The sequence below is a fragment of the Thermobia domestica genome, chromosome 12 (genome assembly GCF_964235325.1).
Source record: "Thermobia domestica chromosome 12, izTheDome1.hap1.1, whole genome shotgun sequence".
Taxonomy (NCBI): Eukaryota; Metazoa; Arthropoda; class Insecta; order Zygentoma; family Lepismatidae; genus Thermobia; species Thermobia domestica.
Genome location: NC_137465.1, coordinates 189,877,881 through 189,895,274, shown reverse-complemented (window position 1 = coordinate 189,895,274; position 17,394 = coordinate 189,877,881). Strand labels below are relative to the sequence as shown.

Genomic DNA, 17,394 nt, shown 5'->3' with positions numbered 1-17,394 from the left:
GTCCGCAAGATTAATCCATCATCCTGGCAAAGGCAGTTTCAGTTTCGGCTTTTTGGAGGATCTGCAAACATTGCACGCTTTTCTCTTTTCCTTCTTTCTTGTCTTCCTCCCATTCTCTCTCTCTGTCTTACCCTCTCCCACTCTCGTCATGGTTTGCAGTTTGGAAAGGATCAAACAGGAAGACAACTTAAAATTTGTTGCTAGTGGTTGTTGTTGAGGAGTCGGAACTGTAGACTGACGTCCAAGTAAACTCTACTTTCTAGCATTTCTTTACTTCAACAATTCCAAGTAAAGTCTACTTTCTCATATATTTTTACATGAACAATTCCAAGTAAACTTTACTTTCTAACATGTCTTTATTCGAAAATATACATATCCTTACATTAACCAACATCCCAAGTAAACTCTGCTTTCTAGCATTTCTTTACATTAACAAATCCATGTAAACTGTACTTTCTTGTATATTTTTACATAAACAAATCCAAGTAAACTCTATTTTCTAACATGTCTTTATTCGAAAATATCCATTTCTTTACATCAACCAACATCCCAGGAAAACTCTACTTTCTAGCATTTCTTTACATTAACAAATACAAAGAAACTCTACTTTCTAATATATTTTTACATGAACAAATCCAAGTAAACTCTATTTTCTAATATGTCTTTATTCGAAAATATCCATTTCTTTACATTAATCAACATCCCAGGTAAACTCTACTTTCTAGCATTTCTTTGCGTTAACAATTACAAAGAAACTCTACTTTCTAATATATATTTTACATAAACAAATCCAAGTAAATTCTATTCCCCATCACTTTACATTCCCAATATCCAAGTAGGCTGTACTTTCCAAAATTTGTTTACATTTAAAACATTCAAATAACCTACGTTCTGGCTTTCTTTACATTAAAGAACATCCAAGTAAACTCTACTTCCTAACATTTCTTTTCATTAGAAAACATTCAAGTAAACTCAACTTTCTAACATGTTTTTACATTAACAAATATCCCAGCACGCTCTATTTTCTAATATTTCTTAACAGTAGGAAGTGTTTAAGGAACTGGTTTAGAGATTGCCAATAACTGTAATGCTATTCTTTAAACTTCTTTTGCATTAACAAATCTTTTAAGAATTATCGGTACTAATGGAAAGAATCATGAATAAAGGTATTTTATTTTATTTATTTCTTGATTTAAAATAGTAGAAGTTTTTTCGAAACCAGCCAGGATTGTAATACAATTTTTAATTTCTACTCTATCCAATATTATTTGTGAACACTATCTAGAGTTGTATTATTATTATTATTATTATTATTATTATTATTATTATTATTATTATTATTAACATTATGGAACAAACGTACAGTATACCTATTCAACAAATCTATGTCATAGTATTAACAATTTATCAATTTTTGAAAACTATAAAGAAAATCATATTTAATTAAAATATTTTAATTTGGTTTTATAAAGGATATTTACGTATATTGATATTGTATTTTTGTATCACGTTACAGCAACTCAAGTTTGTTACACGTGGTTTAATTCGGAGGTTTTTCTTTAGGCTGGACTCATAATGTAAGAATGTCAGTACTTACAGATCATCTGGATGGATTGTCCTCGAAGCAGCCAGCTGCAGGCTGAACATATCGATTTCAATAACGTTCACACTTAGGAAATATTCCTGGAAATCATCTGTTTTGAAGGTCTTAACGTTTTGTTTCAGTATTTGACAGAACCTCTACTGTTCTACCAAATCTCTTTCCTTAAAGTGTCACTTTTAAATATGGAAACGGGAATAGATCCGAAGGAGTCAAATATTGAAATAGGGTTACTGAAGTAGCACAGGAATTTGAAATTTAGCCAAATATTTTATTATTGAAAAGGTGCGATGACCAACCGTGCTACAGGATCCAATACTTGACAATTAGAATTCCGGCTTCTTGCGCCAAACTATTTATACAATCACTAGAGAACACTTTTATAGTATGAATGCTTAACTGTCTGTCTCTTTAGAGTGTATTCATGTTGCACAATACCACTCACCATAGTCTTCACATTCGAAGAATTTTGTATTACTTTGCTATTATCAGTAAAGCAGTGTTCTTGCACTACGAGGATTGCACTTAGTGTCGGGATTCTACCAATATATTTATGACACAACGCCTGTTATGAAGTCGGGCTATCCTCCTATTCGACAAATTTAGATTATTTTCAACAGTTCCAACTAATATCCCTTTTGTTCGTCGTTTAACAATCTTAGAATTATTTGCAAGACATGCGTTCCATCTGCAATTCTTATGTTAAAATCGTCTGCACAAACGGAACTTCACATTTAATTCCTCTCCCATCTTTCTTAACTATTAGCCGGGAATATTCTTCCGATCACTGTTCCTCTTTGTTGATGTGCTTCTACTGTGGTATCGTTTCCCGTTAGAGAGCAAGGGAAAACAAAAAAATCAAAGCGGGAAATTGGAAGTCTGATCGCACACAATATAGGCTGAGCCACTTGCCTAATTCACCGACGCTTGGCCTAATTCAAATAAACAAAAGGAAAACAAATATATATCAGAACTGCTTCGAACTATAGTACCTGGTTACTTAAGGACAAGTCTTTTGTAGCAGTAAAAGTTTGTAAGTAAGTCACTAAATCGTAATTTTAAAATCACTAAAAAAAAGTCATTAATTTGAAAAATCGTATTTTGTTGCTTTCTTGGAAATCGAATTTTCTAAACTTATCGACTTTTTCCCAAAATTTGCTACAGTGGTCAACTGTAATGATATAACAAGCGTACTGTTGAAAACGCTATTTAATCAGTAATTTTCTTTTCGGCATACGTAAATACTAATTTCTGTAGTTCTACTCTAACAGTACGCCCTTAGTCGTTTGATGTACTACAACACATCTGTTTGAATACATAAATTTTACCATAACTTTAGAATTGTGCCTAAAGATAATTATATAATCCTTAGAAATATACGAAAGTATTTCCAAAAGTTTCAGACCTGACTCAAATATTGCGCCTTTGGTTGTAAGACTCTCATGGCGTATAGTGTCATCTATGGAAGAAGTAATCAATCAGTTTCAAGTATGTAACTCTGTCAGTTCGCTAGAGGAATAAATTATTTAGTCATTTAGTTCGCTAGAGGAATTTAGGCATTTGAATAAATCGCTGTGTTTTGAGCCCGCATACTGCATGACAATGCTCGTCCACATGGCTATTGTTGCCAAGGCAATGCTGCAGAATATGACGGAAGGGCGAGTGCTGAGTCTCCTTAAAGCTACAGTTTTCAATGTAGCCTGAGGGGACAGATTATTTAAAGGTGGGACAGCTCCGGCTAGACCAAGAAGTGTGGAAACCCTATGAAGGGATCATCCAACAAAATCTCAACCAAGGACAGCTTCGGAGGAAACAGGAAAATTGAAGCTTATCGATTCTTCTGAATACAAGGTAGAAGACAAGTAGAACCAGAAAGTGCGGTCTGCAACTCAACTCTGCGGACTATTTCCGTAAATGTCAACGTCTTAATTTCTAAAAATTCCCTTTCTTCTCTATTTGCTAAATTTTGCTACCAAATTTCCCTAGACTAGATATATTTCCTTCAATCCACGAACACTGCTCACAGGATTAAAATCGTGCTCAAACTTCTTGATTGTGTCGAAAGCCAATGGTGTGCAGGTGCGACGTTGTCAGATTTCGTTTCCTTTCGTGTACAGGTGCAATGTAAAACATTAACGCGAGTAATTATGATAATGAAAAATAATTTCATTCTTACAAATTTATTAACGCTGAAGTGATATATATATCATAAAAACCTACCTTTGAAATTACTTTCTACTAATCCAAGAACAAAGTTATTAGACAACATCGCCCAACTTGCATTAGATATTGTGACAAATAGGACACGCCTTAAATGTCAGGAGGTTTGAGCCGGACTGTAGTCAGGTTGATATCTAGTAAAGTGTACTTATAGATAATACAACAAATCCGAAAACACCACATCGTAAAATCAACGTTAACTGAAAGAGACAAATATATTTATGAATCTTGATCAAATCACAGTAACAGCATAGTGGAAAAAAGACCGAAAAAGTAATTTTGTTCAATTGTTTTTTTCTAATCCAAAGCTTTTATGTGTGGAATGGTCAATCCAAAAACAGCTGGGCCAAAAGGTAGAATATACATATTTATGTATGCTTACATCACTACGAGTTGAAATTTCTTTCTGAAGGTTATATTTTTTTTTCATTTTTGGAAAGTTGCCAAGCATACTCCCAGGTGAATAAGAAAAAGGATGTGTAAAAAAGAAAAAAAAAAGTAAAACTAAGGAAGTTGAGTGAAAGATTGCACAAAAAGTGTTGAAAGAAAGACTTATAATAAAAAGCGAGTGAGGGGGAGGGAGAAATAGGAAAGGAAATCTGAGAAGCAAGAACAAAAGAAGTTAATCGTTAAAGTTTCGATATATTCGATTCATCATCTCTCGTTAACTGTTGAAAATCGACATCTTTTAACGCTGTCTGCACTTACGTTTAAAGAAGTTGAAAACATTTCTAAAGAAGTACTTTTGCTGTTCTACTTTTAAAAACGTTTATCAAGACGTAGATTTTTCAAAACTAACGTTTTTGTCTGCTTTATTGTAAAAAGAATGGCATGCCTCATAACGTGTTCAGTTTTTCACAATCTAAGAGCCTTGTTCTGCTCGAATGCAGATTTCACTTGATTTTAAACGTAGATAATTCAGACTAGTTCAGATAACAAACTTGTGTGTGCATATTTAGTCTGTGATTCAAAACAATATAATTTTAGTTGTACATTGTGCAGCTATAATTACAGCGATTCAATTGTGAAACTAGAAGTGTTTAAAAGGTGGAATAGGGTTTAATTTGGTGTTTGTCATTCCTGCTTCAGGAAAGTATGAATGCCATTCCTGCTTCAGGAAAGTATGAATGCCATTCCTTCTTCAGGAAAGTATGAATGCCATTCCTGCTTCAGGAAAGTATACTGTATAACATATACCGAGCTCGTCGTCACCCAGCAGGGCGTAACTACAGAGCACACCGTCACAGTACCGTTGAGGACTGAAGTACTCCGAATAATAATAATAATAATAATAATAATAATAATAATAATAATAATAATAGTTTCGTAATTATAAAGTAACTAGCAGAATACCTATGGGGAGAATATTTCATTTTAGAAATACGAGGTAATAAAACTGTCACCAATCTACTTAGGGACCACAAAAACTATGAATTAGACATTAATATCGGTCAATTTCGATCATATATATATATATATATATATATATATAAATAAATACACACCTCCTCCCCCTCCCCAAGTTGCACCTTCAAATTGAAATAATAAAAACCATCCCAGACCCGAACCTCATATATGTTGAAAATTTAATCGAGTGCTTCAAGGGGTATGGAGTCACAAATATAGTCATTTTCATTTTTATATATAGATAGATAAATAGAAGAGATAGATAGCATGCATTATATTATATATATATATATATATATATATATATATATATATATATATATATATAGAGAGAGAGAGAGAGAGAGAGAGAGAGAGAGATATTCGAAAGTTATCTAATTCTTGTATACAATTTTATTACTTCAATATAAGGGAAGAAAATTATCTAATATATTGGTTCTTTGTATACAAGTTCTTTGCAATAAGCTAGGAAGAAAACTCATCTAACGTCCTAATTAATTGTGTACACTTTTATCGCTACAAAATAAGTGAAAAACACTTACCGAATGTCCTATTTCCTGTATACAATTTTATCGCTACAAGATGAGGGAAGGAGCTTAACGAATGTCCTCATTCTGGGACATTTTATCGCAATTTTATCGCTAGAAGGCAAGAGAAGAAAATTTACCGAAATCCCAAATTCTTTGTATACGATTTTATCGTTATGTCCTAATTCATTGCATACGGTTTTATCGCTACAAGATAAGTAAAGAAAACTTACCGGATGTCCTAATACTTTGTATATGATTTTATCGCTACAAAATAAGGGAAGAAAACTTACCGGATGTCCTAATACTTTGTATATGATTTTATCGCTACAAGATAAGTGAAGAAAACTTACCGAATGTCCTAATTCTTTGTGTACGATTTTATCGCTACAAGATAAGTGAAGAAAACTTACCGGATGTCCTAATACTTTGTATATGATTTTATCGCTACAAAATAAGGGAAGAAAACTTACCGGATGTCCTAATACTTTGTATATGATTTTATCGCTACAAGATAAGTGAAGAAAACTTACCGAATGTCCTAATTCTTTGTGTACGATTTTATCGCTACAAGATAAGGGAAGAAAACTTACCGAATGTCCTAATTCTTTGTATACGATTTTATCGCTACAAGATAAGTGAAGAAAACTTACCGGATGTCCTAATACTTTGTATATGATTTTATCGCTACAAGATAAGGGAACAAAACCTACCAAATGTCCTAATTCTTTGTACACGATTTTATCGCTAAAAGGTAAGGGATGAAAATTTGCCAAATGTCCTAATTCTTTGTATACGATTTTATCGCTACAAGATAAGTGAAGAAAACCTACCAAATGTCCTAGTTCTTTGTATACGATTTTATTGCTACAAGATAAGGGAAGAAAACCTACCAAATGTCCTAATTCTTTGTATACGATTTTATCGCTACAAGATAAGTAAAGAAAACTTACCGGATGTCCTAATACTTTGTATATGATTTTATCGCTACAAAATAAGGGAAGAAAACTTACCGGATGTCCTAATACTTTGTATATGATTTTATCGCTACAAGATAAGTGAAGAAAATTTACCGAATGTCCTAATTCTTTGTGTACGATTTTATCGCTACAAGATAAGTGAAGAAAACTTACCGGATGTCCTAATACTTTGTATATGATTTTATCGCTACAAGATAAGGGAAGAAAACTTACCGAATGTCCTAATTCTTTGTATACGATTTTATCGCTACAAGATAAGTGAAGAAAACTTACCGGATGTCCTAATACTTTGTATATGATTTTATCGCTACAAGATAAGTGAAGAAAACTTACCGAATGTCCTAATTCTTTGTATACGATTTTATCACTACAAGATAAGTGAAGAAAACTTACCGGATGTCCTAATACTTTGTATATGATTTTATCGCTAGAAGATAAGGGAAGAAAACTTACCGAATGTCTTAATTCTTTGTATACGATTTTATCGCTACAAGATAAGTGAAGAAAACTTACCGGATGTCCTAATACTTTGTATATGATTGTATCGCTACAAAATAAGGGAAGAAAACTTACCGGAGGTCCTAATACTTTGTATATGATTTTATCGCTACAAGATAAGGGAAGAAAATTTACCGAATGTCCTAATTCTTTGTATACGATTTTATCGCTACAAGATAAGTGAAGAAAACTTACCGGATGTCCTAATACTTTGTATATGATTTTATCGCTACAAGATAAGGGAAGAAAACTTACCGAATGTCCTAATTCTTTGTATACGATTTTATCGCTACAAGATAAGTGAAGAAAACTTACCGGATGTCCTAATACTTTGTATATGATTTTATCGCTACAAGATAAGTGAAGAAAACTTACCGAATGTCCTAATTCTTTGTATACGAATTTATCGCTACAAGATAAGGGATGAAAACGTATTTAATGTTCTAAATCTTTGTGTATATTTTTTTCGGTACTGGCTAAAGGAAGAAAATTCATCTAATGTCCTATTTTTTGTATCCAATTTTATCAGTGCAAGCTATGGGAAGAAGAGTTATCTCATTTCTAATTTTTTTTATACAAGTAATATATTTTCTCTTAACTTGTGCCGATAAAATTCTAAAATTGTACTTATGTGACTTCATTCACGCGCTACCACTGACTTCTATATTTATCTTCCTATGTCCCTGTTTGTTGTTTTAAAACAAACTATTCTATGTAAAGTTTATTTCTTTTGATTTGGAGTATGTTGTGTTGGTTACTAATTTGAGATCGTTTCTTTGTTTCAGTAATGCCATCTCTAGCTATTCATTGTTATATCTGTGGAGAATATACAGAGGGAGTGGGCTCCATCACCCCATGTACCAACTACACAGATAAGAGGGACCTTAAAGAATGTTCTTCAGTTACTGCACAATGTGTGGTGAGTTCTTTTATTTTATTTTCTCCTTTTAAATAGCGCTTTTTAAAGACTTATGGTACAGAGTGTGGAAGATCAAGGCGTTGGGTTCACTTGGGATCTCAATATATATAAACTTTTAACTAGATATTCTTCTCCACCCACGTAGCCAAGGAAGTGTCCTAAAAATTTTTACTGTCTGGTTCTCTTCATTTAACTATACAATAACTGTAATACAGATATTATTCCTCTGGAAATATTAGATTTCGGTTGATGTTATTTCTGTAATTCTACAAAAACGTCTTCATTACCACTTAATATTCTGGAAGAATGCTGAATTGTTTCAGAATTCTCAGTCGACTCACTAAATCAAAAATAAATGTGACTCGAACTCGGGATTACGGACATCAATGTAAATATATATTAACAATTCATGCATGAAAATTATATTGTATATTAACACAAAAAATAAGAAGCAGTAGGTCCACGTCTCATATAGCCTCGCTGCTGAACGGGGCGTAAAACTCAAAATCAATCAATCAATCAACAAAAAATAAGATACTATATTTGTTAACAAAACTCCAACTGACCAAAGCAATATATATATACTCATAAAATATATTTATACTGCTTTTGTCAGTTAGAGTTTTATTAGTAAGTCTTGAATTTTCCGAAGCTGCAATCAGTGGTGGATATAGCCCGGGGCCGGGGGGCCTAGGTTCCCCAGTTTTTTGAGTGATAAAAATAATTTAAGTTATTATGTATATATTTTAGGAAGTTAAATAATACACCCATGATATAACTATCATAGTCTGGAGTCTGGCTGCTTCCCCAGTTTTTCCGTTCTAGATCCGCCACTGGCTGCAATCAATAATTTACAAGATACTATAATGCAGTAGTTATTATAGTTTCGTGTTAACCTATTTTTACTTAGCGTTTCTTTGAGGTAGATATAAAGGGCGTATACTCGTAGATTGCATTTGCTTGCGCATTGCATAAGATGAAATTATCCTTCAGTTTAATACAGCACGATAATCCCCTTTAGGCCACGGGAGACGATGATTTAGAATTAGTAGAATTAGAATGTGGGAGAAAACGGGAGTATCCCGAGAAAACCCACAGACAAGATGTTATCCACCACAAAATTACTTGAGCGGGGATCGACTCTAAACCCTACGCACCAGAAGTAAGCGCTGTACCCTCTAGCCGCCGTGCCCCCCAAAATATTATTGTATAAACACAAAAAACGCTCTGTCAGTTTCCAACTTGGTCATCATTTGCTATTCCAACATTACATCAAAATCCTGACTACTAAATACTTGATACTAAATGATACATGTTTAATTCAATTTACAGTTATACTTAAAATGTTTACTTGTCTCACTAATACAGATTAATATATAATATTATGAAAGTTGTAATTAATTCTTTAGAACATTTAAATACCTTCGTGTGTTTTAGCGTTAATGGTGAAAAAAAGAAACATCAACATTCACGTTTATCATTTCTCGTGCGTGAGGGTTGTGGAGAGAAAATTTATTTTGATCTCCTATCATCTTATCTGGAATCAAAGATAAAACGTATCGTTCGATAGAAATATGTGATTTTGGATGTTATCTGACAATATGTGGCTTATTATGTTATCTGTTGTTACTTTATTTAAAGGGTCACGTGGGTTTTATCGTGCAAAGAAATTTGGATGGTGGGGAATTTATAATGCAAATAGAAAAGTGCGGGAAATACTTAAATCAAAGAAATAAATCATTAAACATTTCTGAAAAAAAAAAAAAACATTATTTTGATCAGGATAGAATTATTAATGTAGTTTTTCATTTGTGGAAATAAACTATGATGGAGTTCTGATATGAATATTTTTAAAGAAAAAATCAACGAAAATGGTCAGTTTTATGGCATAACCATTAGGGGTGTTCGATAAGGCTGAGGACCTATCGATTTATCGAATTGTCATCGGATACTCGAAAGCGCTCGAGCATTTGAAATTATCGAAGCTTCGGGTATTATCGAAATTTCGAGTACTGTCGAAGTTTCGGGTATTATCGAAATTCCGAGTATTATCGAAGTTTCGGGTATTATCGAAAGATCGAATATATCGAAGTTTCCAGTATCGAGTTTGTGGGAAGAAATTTTCTTTCGCTTCATTTCAAGAGAGACAACTTTTAAAATGAACACCCTGCATATATGTAGTACATGTACACTCATGTCCAAAATTATTGTCGCATATCTATAAATATGTTTTTGTAGAAAAATAATTTGATAACGAATTCTTATAATGTTATTATGTGTATAATCGGCAAAGACATGTATGTGGCAAAGGACCTTGCACTTTTCTATTGGCTTTCGGCTAATGTTGTTGAAACTTCGCTGGTTGATAGTTCTTAACATGTGGATCAAAAGTCTCAATGGGCACAAAGAGCGAAATCAACTCCTTCCCCCCAAAAAATCGCCTCCAAGTAGCTGGGGGGGATTGAACAGATTTCAGCATGTAAAACAATTTGTTGTTTTAATTAACTCAACAAGGACCCCAAACAACCACATGTTAGACAATCAAACTACACCACTTGACATCGCCCTTTGCCCCCCACATATCCCCCCCGAGAATTACCTTACGGACGTTCCATATTACTGTAGTTTATAGTTGCGCGTATGTGTTGAAATACCTACAGTTTTGGTCTCACCGTCGATATAATGGGTTTCACGTATCGCTGATTACGAATCTGAAATGAGAGTTCTAGAATTCAAGATGGAGGATCAATATGGCGGATCAAAAACACGAAACTCCTGAATGTAGCCACAAATAGCTGTTTACTAGGGTATTTTGGGTCGTTGGTTACGAATCTGAGGTCAAAATCCTTGAATTCAAGATTGCAGATGCAATATGGTGGATAAAAACGTCAAAGCCACAAATCGTAGTAGACTAGAGTGTTTTTAGATCGCTGTTTAAGTACGCAACATTCCTTGATACTTTAGCTACCATGTAGAATTATTCTGCACCCTTGCCCTTTACCAAAACCCACCACAGATATCTTAATGCTGAACGGTGTTAAAATTATTCATCAATTATCTGTTCATTATTTTCATCATTTCGGTTTGCAGCATCTAATGTGGTACTTAGCAATGAGTTATCGGGATATCTAATATTCTGTAAATGTCGTGCATGGCCTACATACCACAAGACACTTGCAACGTGCGCACATGTACCTAATGTACGAGCACCGCTTTGACATGTACAGTAGTAACATTTAATAATATTTTGACCATAATCCTGGTCATTGTGTTAGTAGACAGAGGATACCGCGATGCAATTCCTTTACTGGAATGTTTAGGAATTGATCATAGAATGCCCGCACTCCTACCACCACGTCAAAGACAACTATCAACAGAAGATGCGAATACTTCTCGACTAATTACTAAAAGTCGATGGATAGTCGAGGCAAGAAACGGGCATCTAAGATCTGTTTTTAAGTTTCTAGCACAAACGTTCAATCTGGAACATGCAAAGAAATTGAATAATTTCTATCGCATAGCTGGAGCTATTTTGAACAGAAACCATCCCATTATTTTCATGCAAGATGCAACCATTGAATTAGCTAGAGAAGTGAGAAATAGGTCAATCATGCCGAACGTTGTTAAAGCAAGAATGGAGGTAGATAATCTTATTAGAAGGAACGGTCAATGGGTACCGCTGAATGATCAAGGCCTAATTGATTTCCCTGTACTTAACTTAAACTACTTACGAGATTTGACTGTAGGCACCTATCAAGTAGATCTCTCATCCTCTTACGTCCAAGATAAACTAATACGAGATAACGATGAGCAATTCCAGCTTGACGAAAACGTAACTGAACCGGGATTCCTGCGCATACCTCTCTACTCAAGGTTCCGTAATGCAACTAAGCATCAAGTTTTCATAGCATATATAGCCAATGATGAAGATGACCAGGATTATGATCAAAATGTTATTCAAGGTTACTACCGTACATGTCAAAGCGGTGCTCGTACATTAGGTACATGTACGCACGTTGCAAGTGTCTTGTGGTATTTAGGCCATGCATGACATTTACAGAATATTAGATATCCCGATGACTCATTGCTAAGTACCACATTAGATGCTGCAAACCGAAATGATGAAAATAATGAGCAAATAATTGATGAATTATTTTAACTCCGTTCAGCATTAAGATATCTGTGGTGGGTTTTGGTAAAGGGCAAGGGTGCAGAATAATTCTACATGGTGGCTGAAGTATCAAGGAATGTTGCGTACTTGAACAGCGATCTAAAAACACTCTAGTCTACTACGATTTGTGGCTTCGACGTTTTTATCCACCATATTGCATCTGCAATCTTGAATTCAAGAATTTTGACCTCAGATTCGTAACCAACGACCCAAAATACTCTAGTAAACAGCTATTTGTGGCTACATTCAGGAGTTTCGTGTTTTTGATCCGCCATATTGATCCTCCATCTTGAATTCTAGAACTCTCACTTCAGATTCGTAATCAGCGATACGTGAAACCCATTATATCGACGGTGAGACCAAAACTGTAGGTATTTCAACACATACGCGCAACTATAAACTACAGTAATATGGAACGTCCGTAAGGTAATTCTCGGGGGGGATATGTGGGGGGCAAAGGGCGATGTCAAGTGGTGTAGTTTGATTGTCTAACATGTGGTTGTTTGGGGTCCTTGTTGAGTTAATTAAAACAACAAATTGTTTTACATGCTGAAATCAGTTCAATCCCCCCCAGCTACTTGGAGGCGATTTTTTGGGGGGAAGGAGTTGATTTCGCTCTTTGTGCCCATTGAGACTTTTGATCCACATGTTAAGAACTATCAACCAGCGAAGTTTCAACAACATTAGCCGAAAGCCACTTTCCATAAGAAAAGTGCGAGGTCCTTTCATGTCAAAAGAGCAGTAAATAAGAACAATAAAACGAAAATAAAACTTTCTTGTCTTTTAGCAACATTTTGTTTAACTCATTCTAATTTTCGTATTTATAATTTTTTCCTATGAAATTTTCCACAAATATACATTTCCCGATTATACACATATTATCAGTATTAAAAGTACCCTGACAAATCATTATCAAATTATATTCTTACAAGAAGACACTTAAGATATGCGACAATCATTTTGGACATGAGTGTACACCTATGATAACCTCGATTACATTGTTTCTTCTAAACACTGCGATAATACTGAACTTTTCAAAACATTCAAACGACTCGATAAATTGCGACCATACTGAGATCCTTCAGTATTTCCTGCTTTCAAGCAATTCGAGACTCGCGAACAGCTCGAGTATCTCAAACTCGGCGAATGTTTCTAACATTTCGAGTCTCTAATACTTCGAGTGCCTCGAGCATTTCGAGAGTCTCGAACACTTCGAGTATTTCGAACATTTCGAGAGCTTCGATCATTTCGAGTCTCTCGAACACCTCGAGTCTCAAACATTTCGGGAGTCTCGAAAGTTCGATAATTCGAAAAAATTAAAATTCTTTAAAGACGAAACGGTTTTGAAATTTTATCGAATTGTTATCGATTACTCTATTATCGGAACAGCCCTAATAACCACACGAATATGCAATATAAGGGTAATACATTTGATGAAATCAGATTTAATAAATAAGCCCACTTTTCGTTATTCTCAAGTTGAAAAGTTCAGTGGTAACATAAATTTCATCGTAGTTTGTTTAGTTATGGACGTGCTCATAAAAACTGTAATTTGTTAGCCATGTGTAAAAATCGTCTGTTCAAAATAATAAATTGAAGATTTTGAATAGGAACTTTAGAAAATCTTCTAATCATTCATAATCTAATCTAATTTGGTGTAGTATTGATCTGTAAAATGCGTTTATGTATTTTTTATATATAAATTCAATTAGGAAATGGACGTGCGCTGAAACTGATTTCATTTATACTAGTGTCAACATCGGAAAATTTTATTGTTCCCACTCGGAATAGGAACAGGGATCGTGTGAATTAACAATTCTACTAAACAGGGGCTCAGCAAAATTTAACAATGGAAAATTTGAACTTCCATTTTCTTTTCTAGTGCTCTCTCTTAGCACCTGTAGATTGATCCACATGTTAGTCCACATAAAAATTAAAAATACGGCAAAAGTATTGATTTTCTGAAAGTGCTTGTAGGGTTAAAGATGAGCTTCTGGGCAATAAGATTTCTAAGCATGACTGTAGAACAGTTATTTTTTGTGGTAAAGTATAAAACGTGGCAATATTCGAGATGTTCGATATAACAATACTATAAGGGATCACTTTAACCGGGTCAGCTCCCTGCCTATAACAATGTGCTTATTCAGAAGTTTACATTGAATTCAGAGTTAATTCGATGTGTTAAACTATAATAATTTGAAAGTGGTTCAGGGAACAACATTTGAAGGTAGTTGTTAAGAGGCCTAATCAGTGTGAAATTAAAATACCGCTAATTTTACAGCAATTATGTGATATCTTCAAATAGATAAAAGATAATCAAAATGTGAAATAAGAGCACCCTAGACAATCTTATTTTACACGGGGTACCGTTATCACGAGTTACCTAGTAGCTTTCCGTTTGCAGCCATCTAGAAACGCGAAAATAAATGAATATTTTCTAAATAGATGGAAAACGAAAGCAGATAAGTGAGTCGTCATAACGATGTCTCATGTAAAATAATATTGTCTCGGGAGCTCTTGTTCCACATTTCGAATTATCTTTTATATATTTGAAGATATCACATAATTACTGTAAAATCAGGGGCATTTTAATTTCGCCGCGATAGGGCTCCTTAAGGAAGGTACTAGCTGCAGCATTCGGGGCTCCGTTTAGATTCAACACGATTTAAATAGTGATATTTCTTCGATTAACCTTCAAACACTGCATGTGATTGAATGAAACTTGTGGAAAAATCATTTCGAACTTAAAATTCCTCCTTTCTAACACTTTTCCAACAAAAGCCATAAGTCTATCTTTGTACTCTGTGTAACTACTTCATATATATACGTCTTACCACTGCATTTGCTATCAGGGAGCTAGGTACGGTTAAAAGAGAGGATGAGACAAGGAGAAAATTCTCGTTGAAAGAAATTGAAAGTTGGATTATGACACTCGATTGGCTTCGACAGGAAAGCCTATTCAAAAGATAGCAACGAAGAAAAGGGAAGAAAAGAAATAAAGCAAGAAAAAGAGAAAAGTGTATCTCGCATGTTGCCTCGCGTGAACCTGTTTTTGAGGGAAATAAGAGAAAAAAGAAAAGTAGCAAGAGAAATAAGTTTTCCAGTTTTATTTGCTTCATTCTTTTTATTTTTATTTATTTATTTCTCTCTCCACCCACGGAAAGATTAACAGAAACATCTTACATTCAAGAAAATGTGAACTTGTAGAGTTCCAAAAGATGTTTCAAACTGCGTACAAATTGATTCTATTGAACTTTCATTTTTTATAGACTTCTTAAATGTTTATGTATAAATGTGTAAAGTTTTGTAGAATGTACTGCTCGTGTCAACAGATATAAGAACTAGATGTAGCCAAAATTTTCCGGAATCCGGGTTCTGGAATCGGAAACTTCACTTTCCGGATTTTGGATAAAATCCGGATTTTTTCGAATTCCGTAATTTTTCGACATTGGAGTTTTTCCGAAATTGGAATTTTTCCGAATTCCGGAATTGCCCATCCCTAATAATAACGAAACCAGCAAAACAATCAGTAATAAATTTCTTCATTGCGTAAAACATTGTCCAAATCTTTAATGTAAGTAAGGACCGCGGTGGCTCAGTGGTAGAGTGTCCAACGCTGGTGCATGGGGTTCCTGGTTCGATTCCAGCTCACGCCATGTGAACTTTCTGGTGTACAAACACAGTGTGTTTGGGTTTCCTTGGGGTTCTCCCGTTTCCTCGCACTTTGTTCATACCACCATTTCATTCGTTTCTCATCATCACCGTCTCCTTTAGCCTATCCGGCATAACCGCGGGACGTAAAACTCAAAGATTTCATTTTTAATGTAAGTAGGCCTACACACGTCATTTACTTAACCTTTACTCGGTAGCGTCATATAAGGGTTTTCTAAGTGCTTGGGGGGAATAGTGCAGCGACAGAAGAGTTTCATGTTCTTTATTAGTACATTAGTATACATTTTATGAAAATATATGCATATCTCAAACTCAAGGGATGTCCCCTGCACTTCTCAAATGACGTCCCTGTATCTGCTAAGTATGTGTTTACTGAACGTGCTGTGGTGTTCTTATAATTCATAATATGAATAAGTAAGCTTCATATTTCGTTTGAAAATTTGATTCAACGTCTAATTTAATTATTAAAACGACGCATTGCAAATACATTCTAATGATAATAAGATTATAGTAGTGTTTGTTGTATTTGATAGACAAAAAAGAACTGTTATTGTTATTGACGCGTATGGGTAATCATAACGACTTCATTATTCAAAGTATATATTGGTATTTGTGTTCTGATAGATTTAGTCTGCAACAACCTGTAGTTAATACACCTATGAGCCTTTATTCCGCACTAACGGCCCAGAAATACGTACTTACACAACAACTTCCATTTCTGTGTAATTTGGTACCTATTGAAGTGTTAGACGAACATATTTGCATCAATTCATATAGATTAGGTTCGGTTAGTGGTTTGTAGACCACATACATGACTCACAACAGAGGTTTTAGCCTATTGTATAAATCCACAAAAATAAATCACACGTTTTATTTACTTACATCCGCCATACAATAACTACGCTTCAAGGCCTTCTGACACTTACAATTAGGATATCCATCGCTATTGACGAGATGCTAATAGAACGGTTACATATAGTACTCGCTAACATAGCATATGGACATGAAATTGGTGTTGAAATATTGCAAAATTTCTTCCTGCACACTACTCAACCATATGTGTCACTGCACTATTTGTGTCACTCTACTTGTCTCAGAGCTTAAATAAAATACTTACTTACGGAAAAATATTGGCAGTGTTCGAAGTGGGAAAAAAAGCAGAAGCGGTATGTTTTATTATGATTTTGACTCAACATACCGGCTATTTAAATATTGTCTTGATCACTGAAAAACAAAAAACGGTATGTCCTCATTACTAAAAAACCAGAGGTGGTATGGCATACCACCGCATACCATCTCACTTTGACCACTGAATATTGGTAAATATGGCTGTATTATTAATGAGACAAGTTTTCGAAGTGGTCGAAGAAGAGTGCAAAAAGAACTCTAAACACTTTCGG

At 34.4% G+C, this 17,394-nt stretch overlaps 1 protein-coding gene across 1 annotated transcript in view; it reads left to right on the top strand.

The window, feature by feature from the left end:
- Window positions 1–17,394, top strand: part of LOC145666909 (uncharacterized) — a 698,924-nt gene that overhangs the window by 572,901 nt on the left and 108,629 nt on the right. The window contains exon 2 of the mRNA XM_081734500.1: window positions 8,018–8,151. Coding sequence (XP_081590626.1) covers window positions 8,018–8,151 — 134 coding nt within the window. The remainder of the gene's footprint in view (window positions 1–8,017; window positions 8,152–17,394) is intronic.